The sequence below is a fragment of the Sturnus vulgaris genome, chromosome 1, assembly GCF_052056855.1.
Source record: "Sturnus vulgaris isolate bStuVul1 chromosome 1, bStuVul1.hap1, whole genome shotgun sequence".
Classification (NCBI taxonomy): domain Eukaryota; kingdom Metazoa; phylum Chordata; class Aves; order Passeriformes; family Sturnidae; genus Sturnus; species Sturnus vulgaris.
In genome coordinates this window covers 37,712,388-37,728,810 of record NC_142243.1, presented here as the reverse complement: position 1 = coordinate 37,728,810, position 16,423 = coordinate 37,712,388, and the positions used below count along the sequence as shown (strand labels likewise).

At 36.6% G+C, this 16,423-nt stretch overlaps 1 protein-coding gene across 2 annotated transcripts in view; it reads right to left on the bottom strand.

The window, feature by feature from the left end:
- Positions 1-16,423, bottom strand: part of KCNH8 (potassium voltage-gated channel subfamily H member 8) — a 173,195-nt gene that overhangs the window by 58,894 nt on the left and 97,878 nt on the right. For both annotated transcript variants that reach the window (XM_088164006.1, XM_014883348.2), the window contains exons 6-7: positions 11,478-11,635; positions 6,177-6,384 (exon numbers count right to left, since the gene is read on the bottom strand). In XM_088164006.1, the coding sequence (XP_088020132.1) occupies positions 6,177-6,384; positions 11,478-11,635 (366 nt within the window). The remainder of the gene's footprint in view (positions 1-6,176; positions 6,385-11,477; positions 11,636-16,423) is intronic.

Sequence of the window (16,423 nt, the reverse complement as noted above, 5' to 3'; positions counted from 1 at the left end):
AATTACTGGAAGCTGTTTTGATGTAGGTCCAGGCTCAAACTCTAGAAGGTAGGTCTGGAATACAGAAGTAGGCACATGTACTTGCATGCACCAAACATTTCCATTATCTGGGTTCCAAAACTTGATCATTCCTCTGCACTACAGTTTTGCCATGTGTCTTCTATTAGCTGATTTTCCTGACAGCCTCACTATCTGGAGATTTGTGATCTCACAAAATCCTAGTTTTCATTTTTTTTTTTGAAACTAAGTTCCTGGTTGCCAGTGTTGCTAAGAATGTGTTGTGAACATGCGTCTCAGAGGGTTCAAAAGCAACTGATAATCACACATTTTAAAATAAAAATAATGATATTTTATAAAATAATTATATTTTTCATATTTTAAAAACTTTTTTTGAATGCTTAGATTTAGTAAAAAGTGCTCATGTCACATTCAAACACAAGTTTTTAATCCTTTTTTTTAAAAAATCCATATTTACCTGCTTATACAGTACATTCTGAGACTTAGTATAATATGAAAATGTTAGGAGTCAAAAGTTAATTATTGCTTTGACAAATTATGCATTGTATTGATCAAGAATGGAAGTAATGGCACTGATTTTTCCGACATGATTTCTACTGTTATTTACCCAATGGTTATACGTGGTCTAAGAGCACCAGAAACTTGTTAGTTCACTAACATACAATATTTGTGGAACAGCTATCAGATGCACACATACCTAAAAATAGTCTTTCTTCTGGAAAGAGGATAGGCTGATTTTAAGCTGAATAAATATACTAATGCCACAAGTATGTATTGTCAAGGATACGCTTAAATCTGTCCCTTCAGAATTCCTGGCAAAATTGCTCAGGACCTTGTGAAAACTAAAACTAGCTGCCTCTGGTTTCTTAGCTAGGAAAAATCTTCCTGGCACTAAAACTTCCCAGGCTGTTGAAACTTAAGGGAATTACAGGTAAATGTCTCTCTTAATGGATATTCCAGCTTGATGCTGACTTACAAAATTCTGACAAGAGCGAAGCTACCTGGGGACCACAAAGGACTTGGGCAGAATTTAGAAACCTGAGCTCAAGGTTTTAGCCTAAAGTTTGCATCTAAGATGTAGGACACCTGCATTTTGGAAAATCCATTTCAGACGACTTCTGGATCGGGCCAGAAGCACCACAATCTTTACATGGTTAGAGACACTTGGAGATTCTCTCCTATCTGCACCAGGTGGGGATCTTCCAGTCACTTTGTCCCTGCATTTAAATTTACTGCAGAGCTCCGTGGGGAATGTAGTTTTGTGAATTCAGGCTGTTCACTTCAGTCCAGCTTATAATACCTGAGTGAAAGGCTCTGAAGGCACAGTCTTATTTCCAGCATTTCCCACTGGCACTACACTGGTGCTGAGCACCTTTTTCTGTACCCAACTCTGCCGCTGACAGCTAATTGCAGGTATTCACTGGGAGTCAGCATCCAAGTCCTTTCAAAGGCTCTGACTGCAAGTGTGATAAACAAAGTGTGTGTGGGAAGTTTTATATTGAAGAGTATGTGGTTCAGTCACAATTGAGTTGTTTTCAAAAGTGCTGTACATTAAAAAACTAATAGAAAATGAGTAAAAACCTGAGATGAAACTTGAGGTTTTCAACTGGAATAAAGATTTAAATAGCTGAAGAACAATGCCCTTTACAGACCTGATATTAAATTTTATTCCAAAGAAAATATTTCTTAACTATAAAAACACAGGTTTTTTGCTTATTTTTTTATTGTATTTGGCATTGATAACAACCCCTCCAGAATGTTGTGTTAGTGTAGGACTAACAAGAAGTTGCAGCTAAATTTCTGGTGGACAGGAAGGAATTGTTTTTTGAGACAGTGGCACAAATTATACCTGACAGTTTTGATTATCTAAGGGAGCCAGCATCCTGACTCTTGGCCCTCTCCTAATCTCCTTGCTACACTCAAGACAGCTGGGTTTCAACAGCTCACATGGTTCTCACAGAATGAATGCCTTCAACAACAGGAAATATTTTCAACATTGTCTGTTTCCTGTAAAGACAGGTAGAAAAATAATTTTCTCATATTTAATAAGAATAGGAGGGGAATAGCTCAGTATATATTAATACAAACCAGCAATCAGCAAATAAAGAGCCCATGCCTAAATCTTATACCAGTTAAACTATAGAAATGGGAGCCAATGGAATTGGAGTGTTAGGATCATCCAGGAACCTAAACACAGTCTAGCCTCTATTCTGTGTCAGCTAACAGAAAATTAACCCTATTTTTACAGGTTGGTGAAGATCATGTCTCAGGGAGACATCTGTTTCACCAGTGAAAACAAATGAGGGGAACAAGGTGAAATGTAACAGAGAGGGACCTGAAAATTCTGGAATGGAAAAGCAGGAGAAGAGCTGCACCACTGTCTGCAGTGGGAGGGAATGATGTGTCCAGGAGTTGTGGTTTTATCAGACATTAGAGTCAAAATGCTGCACATGGAACAACTCTTCCCTAAGATGGGAGAACTTGCTGAGGTAAAGGTTTTCAGCATCTAAAAGCAGTGCCCATGCTGGGTGTTTTCCAAATCATGTAATCAGTTAAATCTAGCAATACTAGAGCTGAGCAAGTGATCCAGTTTTTCACATTGTGTCCCAATGCCCCCACGTCATGACAGTTCATCAGTGACAGACCCAGTCACTTCACCTTTCTCACTGGGCAGCCACGTGGCTGAATTTGTGAATGTAGCCGTGTTTTTAAATATTTGCCATGGGAATGTTGCCTGAATAAGGACAACAAGTGAAATAAAGGCTTACAATTAGGTCCAGTAAGAACAAAGCAAATGCCATTTTCAGTTCTGGGTATTTTCATAGGAATAATGTTATCACTCCCATTGCCCCAATTCAAATGCAAATTAAGCACCACATTTGTTTAAATTAGCTAGAGAAATAGACACACAGAAGCAAATGCTGCTAAATCTGGGATATGGTGCATATCTGATGGCACAGCAAGGTTCAAAGTATTATGTTAACAATACTGCAGCTTTAAAATGTTTGCTCTAAGTGTTAGCAAACCTCGGTCTTGAAATCTGTGCTGCAGGCTTTCTGAGGAAGCACTAAATGGAGTAAGTAAAAGCTAATAGATTTCTTTCTCCCTCTGCCTCTCCCCTCAAAAATAACAGCAAACATAAGAAGCAAATTAATCTTCTTTTCATTCCAGACATAATTTTCCTTTCTTAGAACCCATTCCTATATTTCAGCTATTCCATACATTGCAGCGTCCATACTCATGGTGCTATACTCAGTTTTCAAGTGGACATCACCTCAGACATTCCAGTGAAGAATAAAAAGTAGAATTTCCAAGGAAGAGATACATTTCCTTTAATTAAAAAAGTATAGAAAGTACAATTTTTCCATGGTATTTTAAATTTTTTTCCATTAGAAAGCCTCTTCTAGGCTGGAATAAACTTATTCTATGATACATTGATGGAAACTTGAGTCTCCAGTTCTGGTATTTATATATCAAAATTAAAAATTAAAAAATTGAAACCTGTAAGTATAGGATCATGTTCTACTGCTTTGCCTGCAGTAAGAAATCTCTTTTACATGCTGTCCAAAACTGCACAAATTTTTCAGTTGAGCTCTTCCTTTAGGAGAACAGAATATCCTCAGTGTCTTACAGTAATACTACCTTAATTATACTCCAAGAAAGATTTCTCCTGTGTGCATTATTTGCTTATGATTTATGGTGATTTCCAGATCTCATTTTACTTTGCTTAATCACTCATACTCTAAATTACACCTTCCATTCTCCCCTCAAAATATCCCCAGTGTGGATGCTATGAAGTGTAGTGAACTTGTCATTTGAAGTTTCCTTAAATGGCAAAGAAAGGCTGGCTACATATAATCACCAGAATAGCAAAAGATACACAGAGGACCAAGACTTAATTTCATTGTGTTTCATCAGCAAGTAGTTTGCATGTGGAGAGCAACAGAATTTGTACAGATTGAAAAAAAGACACAATCCCAATTTTTGTGCTCATATATGTGAAATGTAAGCTTAACCAGAAATTATGTCAGTGCTGGAGTGGTCCTTGCAAAACAGCAGCTTCATGACAGATATCTGGAATTTTCTGAGCTCTTTTCTTTAAACCAGTATATAATTCTTTAACATTTTAAAACTTTAACATTTTAAACCCATTTCACTTAAAAAAAAAACCCAAATAAAAAAATCCAAATAAATCTCCAAAGCTATAAATTATTTAGCTTAGCTCTAGAACTAATATCTGTAGGAACATTACAGGAGTCATTGCAGTATAATTTTTATTATAAATTTATAGCATCTCAATATTTTAGAGGCCATCCAAGAAGGTGGTGTAACAGCCTGCCAGGCAAAAATGCAAACTCACACCTTTAGGATAGAAAAACCCTAAAAAAATGCCTGTCTGTAAGCCCAATAGAAAAGCCCTTTTCCCATGTAGAAGGTGAAAGTCTGAGAGCACACACCACTAAGTGCTTTGGCCCATCCAGTGTGGAAATGCACTACCTACAGCTGTCCAGGGAATGTCCCTGATTGTCACAGGTTGAGGTAACTTAGTGGTGAGGGGCTGTTAAGGAACAGTTCTGGCCAAGGCACTGGAAGATGATCAGTGTGTGATAACCCACATACAGCCCTCTTCACTGAGACACAAATGGGACTCCTGGGAAATGCCTCCCTTCCAGTTAAACTGGGATTGGTTCTAATGAGTTTGTTGGGACATTTGGCGATTACTGCTGTAGCCCAAGAAAAGACAAAATGGAGGGGTGAAGGTTGATGTGTTCACAGTAATAAATGCCAAGAGCCTCAGAGCATATGAGAGTTTTCTGAATGTGGCCTTGCCTCAGGGAGAAGGGAGCATGGGGAGCATGGCCATCAGCCCTACCCAGGGAGCAAGGATGCAGCCCATCTTCATCATTTGGACTGCAATGAAAGCTTTGAAAGCAGCTATTGTTTGTGGCCTACATAAGCTGACAAAGTGCCTTCAGAGCTGCTTCCAACCAGGGAGACATTATCATCATTATTATTATTTATCTGGATTTGTTTCTCTGTTAGTGGTATTTGACCAATTTTTGCACAGTGGGTTTTCTTTGTATAGTCTCCCCTAGAGCTGCAGTCTTTTCTGCCAGAAGTTTGCTCTCTATAAGGAGTTCAGCAGCAGGTCACAGACCTGGTTTACAAATGAAAAGACAAATCAACAATCAACTTAGAAGACTAAGAAAATGCCACAAAACTTTAAGTAACTTATTGAAAAACTAGAAACACGTATTCTTTGGACTTTCATATTTTTGTCTTCCTGACCCAGCATCCTCACTTCTCTGAGGTCAAGCACTTTTATATGGTTGTCATTTTCCCCTCAGATTTATCATAATTAGGTGATATTTAGACAGGTGATAATGGGGGTAAGAGCAAACAAAGAAATTAAAGGAGACAAGAACAGGGCAATCTGCCGCTTGAATGCATATCACTGAGCCTTTGATCAGAGGTGTTTGCATTACTTCCCCCACACCAAATATTTTTTCTCTTGGGAAACTGTCTCACCTTTAGATAAACTTTGTTTATGGAAGATGTTTCATTACAAAAAATGAAAAGCTTAAAATCTGAAGAGTTAATGTAGAACACTCAGGTCAGAATGAAGACTGGGATAGAAGCTAAAGATTGGATCAAAACTGAGCATTTAATTGATAAATACCTCACCTGCCCTGCAGATCCTCTAGACAATAATTCCAAAGGGAGTTTTTAACTTGAAGACATTTCAGGGCCTTTGTGTTTCAACGTATAGGAAGAAATAATCGGCACACTTCAGGGAATGTTTCTGTTGATGAATTTTCCTAATTTGCAAAACCAGGATGAGTTGTCTAATCTATTCTTCTATGCAGTCTGTCTAGCCATTTCCTATACAGATCCTGAATCTTCCAAAATTTGAATCTCTCTTGAAAATCTAAAAGTATTTCCTGTTTTTTCCAACTGACTTTTATTTTAACCCTCTTTTTCAGATTGACCTGAAATTCAGAGTGCCTTTTCTCTACAAACGGCGCTAAATAATGGTATAAGATAGAACAAAACCCGAAATATTGGGTGACTTACACATGCACTTTTACATATTTGCATACATTTATGGGTATATACGTGTGTGTGTGTGTGTGTACACGTGGGAAGGAAGAACTTACCTATGTCCCAAGTAAGGGGGTTGTTCTGCTCCATCTCCCTTTTCCCGATGACGTACCAGATGCAGGCCATCCAGTGGGCGAGCAAGGCAAACATGGACATGAGGAGCGTGAGGACGATGGTGCTGTGCTGGGAGTAGCGATCCAGCTTCTGAAGGAGCCGCAGGAGCCGCAGGAGCCGCACTGTCTTCAGAAGGTGGACGAGGGAAACCTGGGAGCGCAGGGAGGGAAAACCACTCGTCAGTGCTTGCTTCTATCACACAGGTCTCTTGTTGCAAGGAAGGAAATTCCAAAGCTCTACGAAACGTTGCCCTCTCTTCAATCACATGCGTAGCTAACTAGGCTAAATCTTAAGACAGCAGAGAACAGCAAAGAGGCCTTAAAAAAAGTGCAAAATTTTGATGTGTAAATATGTAATTACTATTGCTGATATAAACCAAACTTGAAATACTAGATCTTTCGTGTTTCTTTCAGATTTAGCTCTAAAAATTTGTGTTTGTGAAAAATGGATTCTTCCCAGCTCTAGAACAGAAACATAATAGTCAAACTGACCAAAGATCATTTGATTGCAATATGAAACCACAAAATAGATATCTCCAAGCACACAATGATTTTCGGCTTCAGCTAACAGCAGACCTAATTTAACTGTGAATGAGATGAAACCAGCCTATAATTTAGCATGGAAGAGGCAATAGCAAAAAGCAGATATTTTGCAGAATAACAAAGCAGAGAAGTTAGAGAAGGCTCAAATTTGTTCTTGAGATTTAACCCTGTGTTCAGGAAACCTGGGCATATTTTACTGCTCTGCACTAAGTAGTAGTCAAAAAAAGCTTTCATTAAAACTTCCAATACTGTTTCTTAAATCCCCTAATATCTTATTGCCTTTCAAGTTTATGTGGCAAAAAGAATCACCTAATCTGCTCAGCACCCTAAGCATACACCAGTTTATGAACTATGTGCCTCTGGCCTTAGAGTAATTCCAGCATAAAGAGAGCAATCTCTGGATAACCCCCGCCCTTCCAGAGCATCCTGCAACCTACCCCATACCATATTGGGCACAGCCCACAGCTTTCCCACAGCAGGGAATGTACTTGGCCTGTGTTTCAGCTGTTGGGCAGAGATAACAAGCAATATATAGATTAGCATCTGAATATTTCTAATGTATTTGTCTAAGATTAAATAACCATAACTTTCATTAAGGGTGAGCTTTTATTTTCTTCCTCCATTAATGAGACTCTAGGATTAAGGCCTGGTTGATACAGGATACCTGCATCACCTGGAAAAGTAACATCAGACTTGACGTGTCTTGCCACAGCACTCCCAGAGCACAGCAAAGAGCTCTCTCAAAAGCGAGTCTGAAATCACAGCTCAGTCAATATCCTTCTGCTTTTGCTAATTCAGAACATCCTGAAGCTCAGCCTTTCTGTTACCAAAGATAGTAATCTGACATCTAAATTTTATTTGTGTGCATTCACCAACAGCTAGATCTGAGGTGACTGATATATTCTGTAGCATCAGGATTTTTTTGTTTGTTCAGAGACTTAATTGATTATATTCCACTCTCAGGAATTAGGCATGTGGGAAACCTGTAAAGAAAAAAATAAGAAATCTACAAGCATTATTTTTTTTTGTCACCACACTTTTGGTAGTGCATAAGTAATTCTCCCATGAGCCTCTACAAAGAGCAATATTTGCAGCCCATTATTTAATGTGGTTTTTTTTCTCCTCAAGAACCCTTACATTTTTTCTCATGTACGTAGTAAGGAAAAAAAAGAAAATCAACAAAAATATGACATTCTTTCAAAATACATTGTTAAAATAAGATCTGACATTTGAGCACACAAACACTTACAAGGTCATCCCTTGCATTTTCATTCCTCATTTTATGTCATTCTCCATCTACAGTGCCAGAGAATTAGTTATGTCTGTGGCCTTAAGCCCAAGAATATCTGCAAATCTAGGGCAGAAGGCTGAAAAATATTTGAAGTATTTGCCATGTTATATTACTACAATAATGTAACTTTAATTTATAATTATTCTTTAACTGCCATGAAGCTGCCTCTGTTTCAATGGTAATTAGTTTCCCAAAGTCTCTTTTTCTTCTCTCTCATTGGCTTGTTTGACCCAAACATGGTTCTGTTGCACTTATAAATGGGTCCTATTCATGACTGACACTTCAAGGTGTAGCAGTAACATACAAACATTTGTATAATGATTTTCTGTACAATGACTGTATATGTGCTATGGCCTACACATTGGAGCCTTCATCTTCCCATGGGAGTCTGTGTTCTAAAACACCACAGTTAAATAATGCTAGCTAGCTTCAGTGAATTTATTTATTGATTTATTTTTAATATTCCTACAAACAAGAAATTGCAAAAGAACTGTTACAGTTATATGTGTGCCCTGGCAGTTTTCAGTCTTCCCTAAATTTTGTCCATTTTTGTTAAGCTGCAGATATAAAGACAGTTAATCATACATCATAATATTCTTTTTAATGTGGAAGCCAGTTTCATTTTAAGGTTTAAGGACTGCCCCATTTCAAAATAATTTCTTCATAAAATTGAACACAGATGTAATTAATCATGTATTATTGCACTGAATTTTCTCATTAGTCATGCCAAATGCTCCTCTGGTTTTGTGCCCAATATGTCACTGGAAGATCTAAAATGCCATCAGGCAGCTTCTTTTTCTATGTCACAAATTTAGGAAGACAAATTAAGGAGTCAGCACTCATACTTGTGCCTGCATAGATTTTTCTGTGCCCACAGGTATAAAATCATCAAAATTTTCCATTTTGTTAATCGTTTTAGACTAGCTGGGTTAACCTTTTTCTGTCAAAAGGACAGGGACGAAATTTTGTCTGAGATTAACACAAAGTCAACCAGCATAGTCCTGAGAAGTACTGACAAAAAATAACTTTGCTACAAACCAGTGATGAAATTCTCTGCTTGAATCATCTCCTACATAGAAAAGTGAATTAATGAAGAAATGGCATACGTTTAAAGAAGTTACTAGTGGGAGGGATTTTTAATAATTTTTTGTCCACCTGGTTAGTTGCTTTTCATTAAAAAAATTGATACTCTTGCTCTACAACAATCAATAGCTACTCAAAAAGGAACAATTCAATCATTTATAACTAGTGTTTAATGGCCTGGTTTTCATGGCAACATCTGAAAACATATTTCCCCAAATTAAGGGATCCTTTATGTCAGATGAACACAAGGATGGAAGGGGCTGGGATCTCAGCATGCACTGAGGATAGGCAGGAATGTGCCTGTGGTCTCAGATCTCCAAAAAGTCCCTGATTTTAATGGTAGGGCAGAATCCTGGTAAGGTGTAAAGGCAGTAGAGCCAACTCATAGAGTTTAACTTCTGTTTCTTTTGAAATATATACAAAGATAGCAAAAGACTCCACAGCGTTTACATGCACTCGGGCTCAATCAATCGATCTCCACCTGGGGTATGACATATATGTGCCATACATACGTAGGTATGTATGGCACTATACTTATGGCTTGCAGAATTTAGAGCATCCCTAAAGGTTTGGCCTTTGTGCCAGGGCCTGAGCAGCACAAGGAGTGAGATGCTCCCTGATGCCCCTTCTCACCGTTCTGTTGAGGCAACATCTGAAAGTCGATGAAGTGAAAATCTGAGAACAGACATGAGGAAATGGCTTATTAAATCATGAAGTCTGAAAACAAGTATAATGTGATTAACACCTCCCCCCGTTCTTGAAACAGTTGATAAGTAATTGTTATCTTGAGGTTTATATTAACAGTTGCCAAGTCTTGTCACGACAGGAGATATGATATAGTAAGGCACTGTGTTCCCATCAAGGAATCATACAGAGGTCTTTTTAAGGGAAAAAGTTTAAAAGTATGACAGGAGATGTGTATTAATCATATTATGGCAGCATTTTAAATAATGTGACATTTTAACTGTAAAAATAATCATTGGATAGTTCTGTCTTTTCCAGAATTAAGTACAGGAAGATTATCAGTCCTTCCAGTGGGGGCAAAAAAATTTGTTTTCTGGATTTTTAATTTTTCTCTTTGACAGAAAAAGTAAACATGGTTACTTTAATGAAAATTATTAATAGAAATTAAACCAACAGCATTATGCTGGCTGTTTGGTTTGATTGTAAGGGATAAACTGATCGTAAAATGTATTTAAATAGATTACCCACCTTTTATAAAGAAACAGTGAACAATGCAAAACTATTAACTAACAGGTTTTAAAAAGCATTGATGGTTCCTTATGAACAAATGATATGAAAAAGGAGTTCATGGAAGGAAATGCAATTAAATGATAAAATCAAACATGATACCTTACATGGGACCCTTCCTGACTAGTGTTTTTCTATGTTTTAGGTTTTTTTTCTGATATGTGTTTATCCTATCATTTCTATACTTGTCTGTAACTCACTTTTAATGAAATTGAGATTGAGTGCATCTGTTTGTGAAAGATCAAAATTCTGGGAATTAGAAAGTGGACAGCTGGAAACCTTAGTCTTTTATGGCAAAAATCCACAAAATTAAGAAACCTCTGACAACATTTTTCCAAAAACTAAACCTTCTGATTCAGAGGAGCAGGAGGTGTTTGGATTTTCTGGGGGGGATCGTTTGCTTGTTTGTTTATTGCAATTTTGCTTAGTAGATCCTTACTCTATAAAATCCAATAGGGCTAGCAGAATAAAAACCTTTGTCTTAGCATAAATAAGCCAATGCAAATGTAACCCATCATGATTGTGACATTGCCTAATTTTAGAGCAAACATATTCAGAGCAGATTAAGCTTTTTGTCATTACATTCCTAAAAAAAAAATAGTTGAAATCAAAGTAAAAGTAAATCACACTTGTAAGCAATACATGTTATAACACAATAAAAATTAGTAGTCATGCTAATTTGTTCACTAAAATTCCCAGAAGTAAACAGAAACAGGATTCCTGGCTAAATAAACATCCTGACCATAACAACCATTTACTTTAGCACAGTAAAAATTTATGAGTCTTGAAAAATTAAGGAGTGAATTTATGCAGCATAACAAAGTAAAAGCCACAGCAAATTGTATTTGAGTACAGTAATTAGACACAAAGCTAATATAGTTGCAACTTATTACAAAGCAAAGATTGTTTGATTAAAAAATTGGTACATGCAGGGTGAAAGTACACCACAAAGCTGTAAAATAAATCTAGGTATTTTAGTTAATTCAATTTTAGTCTCCAGATCCGGGGAAAAAGCCCCACATCAACAAACCCCTCTTGAAAAAAGAGAACAATGAAGAGGATGGGTTAGTACTTACCACAGTGACGTTGAAAGCATAAAGAAGATCAAAAGGAAGTGCAGCAATTAAGTCAATGATAAACCACGTAGTCACATAGTGGATACAAATAGATCTTGCTTCAAATATCACTTGGCCAGACTTGCTGACATACGTTGTTCGGAAATTTAAAATAATATCTGCTTGGCAAAGAATGAACAGAATCAGAGACAGTGATTTCTTAATTCCTGGGCACAACACCAGGAATCCAGCATAAAGCTGATTCTTTTTCTTTTGCATCATAAATACCAGATGAATAATCTAATACAGAAACAAAAAAACCCATAGTGGTAAGAGATGCACATACACCAATGAATGCATTATTATTTTCAAAGAGTAAACAGAATGTCTAAAACATTTGTCACTCACTGATTTAAAAGGGGGTTTGAATTAAAAAACAACACCTGTATACACTGATCTTTAAACTGTAAAAATGTTGATATTTTTCTAAACTAAAAAAATAAGGGCATTATTTTTGTCCACATAATTTATTTACATTTATTTTGAAACAAAAAATAATTTCTTGTTTTATTAAAAATATGTGATTTAAGCTCTTTAGTGATAACTACTTAGCACAGATGACAAATGTCATCCTCAAGGATAACCATTTTTTTATCAAGTGAAAAATGCTGAACACCCTTGGACAAAAACACTTTTTGGGCTATGGTGGAGATCACAAAAGTGATATGAATTGCTTGGTGACATTTTGTATGTTCCCATCCAACATTCCAGGATGTGTGTCTTTCAATATGAGATAATCTTTTGGCGTGTCTTGCCAAAACACATTAACCCTCGAAGAAGAGCTCAGGTCTTGACAACAGAGTCTCAATTATTTTCATGTCCTACAAGATGAAGACTATGATCTGTCCTCAAGCTATGCACCCTGTTTCTACCAACATTAGTGAGAACTACTTGTGTAACATTTATGGTGTCAGAAAAGACTGCAGCCAACCATTAAGGCTGGAGTTTTACAGCAAGATGGTTTTAGGGGAAAAAAAGAAATTGATTTGCATTTCTCCCTAGAAGTTCTTTACGTAGGCTACACTAAGACTGCATAAAATATGACCTTTTCTTCAAGCCTGCAAACCATAATAAGAAGACAGGAAACAATCTTTCCCCCTGCCACTGAGGGCAAAGTGAAGAAGAGAGAGGTTCAGCACACAGATAAAATCATGTTGGATCATTCCTTTGGGGTATGAAAAAAGATTCCTTTAGGATAAATTTTGATCAAATCCCAAGTTCTAATGTTCTGTGTCTGAAAAAATAATAATTTGCCAGGTCTCACTTGCAGAAAATTTTATGCTGTCTTCTGCAGCTTGAAGCTAGAGAGCCTGCTATGATCACTTGTCATACTGGTTAACCTGTACTTTGCTAGTAATAAACTTGTCGTATTTCTAACAGTTTCACCTTTGACCCAGTAGAATCAAGGTTCCTAAATTAATTTAATCTTTGGGGAATTTCTCAGTTTTTTGGCACAGTATTGATCCTGCATTTTTTTAGGATTTAGTGCAAAACCATAACACAAAGTGATCTAGATACATATTGGAGGGTATCTTCCACAGACTCAGGACTTGCAGGTTATAATTGGTTCGTGGTTTAAGAAGTAATGTTTTCATTCAACCAGGTCCTCAGGCTGAATACAACATATAAATAAAATCAGAGACATAATAATTTTAGATTGCCTCATGAAGTAGTCTCAGCTGTCCCTTCATTCTTAAAGCTACAAAAATGTTATGAAATTTTCAATAATACAGTTAAGATGGGAATATTGCATCATTTCACATGATTCATAATGAGCAAGGGGGTGAGTTTAAGTCCACAGGTGCTTTGTAGAGACAGTTGGTTACTAGCCACTTTTCCAGTTCAGTCACATACAGAACATCTCCATGAAGACTTGCTTCAGAGAGATAAGAAAGATAAAAATATTTGCATCACTAGTATTTTGAAACTTCTCATTTATCTCACAAACTCCAAAGTGTAGTTTTCAAAGTCAGAAGTATTTGCTTATTTATTGCTCATTAACATCTGTGAAATAACTAAAGCTTTAACAGAAAAGGAGATAAGTTCTTGCTTTAAATGTAAGTACCTCCAGTACACCAAAGGCTTATCAATGCGCATATGCAATTCACTGTTCAAGATTGAAGAGATTAGAGGTTTTTCTGCATTGCACCCTTTTCTGCCTTCCTATCAAAGCAATTTAAGGCAAGAGGCAGATAATGGCTATATAAAAAAAAAAAAAAAAGTCGGAAATGCTAAGTGCTTCTTTCTGCATACAGCTCATTAGATCAAAGTCCAGAGGGCAGGAAGTAAGTGTGATCCATCTTGTATTTCTCGACAACTTTCTGAGCTATACTTGAGTGTAAACAATTTCTTCATCTGGGCAATCTTATTTACAGCTTAACTGCTGTGCTAGAGTACTTACTGAGAAATCTGTAAGGGAAAAAACAAAAAGCGAACTCCCAAGGCAAAAAACTTCTAAGAGCACAACAAAATCTTTAATACAAGTTTAGAAATGACCATTTCTTCTGAGAGATTGTACCATTTCTAGGAATTATATATTCCAATTTTCTTGGGATTTCTGTTAAAAAAGTGGACTATTTACTTTTTCTTTTTTTTAATAAATGTTTTCTTATCACTAATAATATCTTCTGAATATATGAATGCATTATTTATTATTTTAGAAATTGCTTGTTAATCTTATTGTGTAGTAGCTTCTATGAACTGATGACAACTGAAAGAACAATCTGAAATTCAACAGAAGCACCAATAATGTAAAGCTTCAGATATTCCAGATAACTCAAGAACTTCAAAATTAATGGTTTTCTCTAGTGCTGAGTTTGTTCCAAAGACTCTGAGATGAGGTGAATTTTAATCATTTCCTTCAACAGGAAGGCCAACAATTGTGTTTATACCTGTAAACCAGGCAAGAGGGATGTTTAATCTCTGAGCTGATTCTTCAATCATATAGGAAGTGACTCCAATATATTTGGATAATTAATGGGTTAAAAGTTTTCAACAGGAGATAAACATGAATATACTATATTTAAGTATGATCTGAAAAAAACCTTCAGCCTGTGCAAACTTCATACTTAGAGCTCTGTTTGATATGTTTGTTTCAGGCTGGGATGAAAACTGCAATCTCTCTCCTGCGTTAGCATCTTTCATAACACAAAAACCGAACATTAATAACAAAGATTATTACTAAAGAAAAAAAATCTGAATTTATTGCATTTTTTTAAAATGTGAGATAGGAAAGCATCACTTTAACTGGTCTTGTGAGTCGCACGTGTCATGTGCTCAAGAAAGCAGAATAGAGCATTTAAATAATGTCTCTGAAATGAGAAATGTCATTGCAAAGTTACCTAAAATTAAAGCAGGAGGAACAGCAGAAAATATGAAATTGCTTAACTCATTACACCTGTCTTGAAGCACAGCACACACAAATCTAAATTACCATTTTTTCTTGATGTAAAGAGGAGAAAAAAGAATGAAATGTCTTTATTCTTGTCTTCATTAGGAAAAAAATTGGGTTCTTATTTTGTTACATAATTCAATTTCAGTTCAAATTAGACAGAAGAAAAGTCAGGATTCAAGCAAATTAAAGCTCAATATAAAGTCTAGACTATCCTATTAACTTTAAGAAAGGTCCTTAAATAATGTTGCATGGCCTTTTCCACAAGACTTATACTGTGTTTAACACAGACACACGTTGTGTTGACAAACACCAATGTGTCTTAAGCCAGTCATGATCTCCACCTTCCCCACTCATTTCTGTGCACACTGCAGTGTGTGGACTTCGAGCAAAGAGTGTCAGTCTTCCAAGAAGTGAGGTTTTGGGTTTTTTTCTGTTGAACACAAAGGTAAACTTGACCTGAAAGCACCCAACAGGGAGAACCCAAGATCTCCAATTTCAAGAGACTTGGAACTAGGAATCACATCACCCTTGCACACTATGTAGGAAAATGGGCTTGTGCTCCACACACCCTCTGATCACAGTTCCCTGCTGTCACTTTCTCTTTTTGAGTCCTGTTCCTCCGAGTCCCCTTCTCTCTACCCTGCACACTGATCACCTTTCCCTACCGACCCAACACAACACAGACCAGAAGCCCCTTTAGGCACTAAGTCCTTAAGATGCATGCAGAGATAATAAAGAGTGAACTTGTGAAACCATGACTGTGATTTTTCCCCTGGTTAGATCCTGTGGCTAATTAGCTCCATCTGCATGGATCCTCTCAGTCTTTTATTTCCAGTACTGGTAAGGTATGGGCACACACCTCTTTAAAAAAAATTATTGTAAGAAATGTGATATCTCTAAAACTCATGCAAAGATACACTGAAAGATTATAGAAAATGCATTTTAATAAAAACAAGCCCCAGCTTTTTCAGCCATGAAATGAATTTAAAATTGTTATCTATATACAGTTGCAGTTCCTAATTTATTTATATATTTTTCTCCCATTAAGCTCTTACACAGTATTCACAGCAGTAAACGCCAGAATACTGGGATCATTATTACTCAAATGTCTTCCAGGTTTGTAATTATCATGGCTACATGGGCCTGTGATATTTTCATTCCAAATACCTCTAGCCAATAACACAATATAACTGGAAAGCTCTAAACAATTATTTTCCTTATTTGAGTGTTCTAATGGCTTTTACTCACCTATTGGTGACTATTTTCTTTTTCACAAGCTTCCAGTGGGAAATCCATGCCCTAGCAATGCTTGATTCTTAAGAAAAGGCAACTTATTTCATAGCCAGGCATAAAAGAGCTGGGATATCAAAGCAATTTCATAAGGTTTTGAAACCAGTGTTCTCTCTTGGGTTAAAGCTCTGTATGACATGCTACATCCTTGACCAAGTTACCTCTTTCTAGATTTTTATTATGTGACATATTCTCACACAGACACATTCATGCAGTGAAGTAT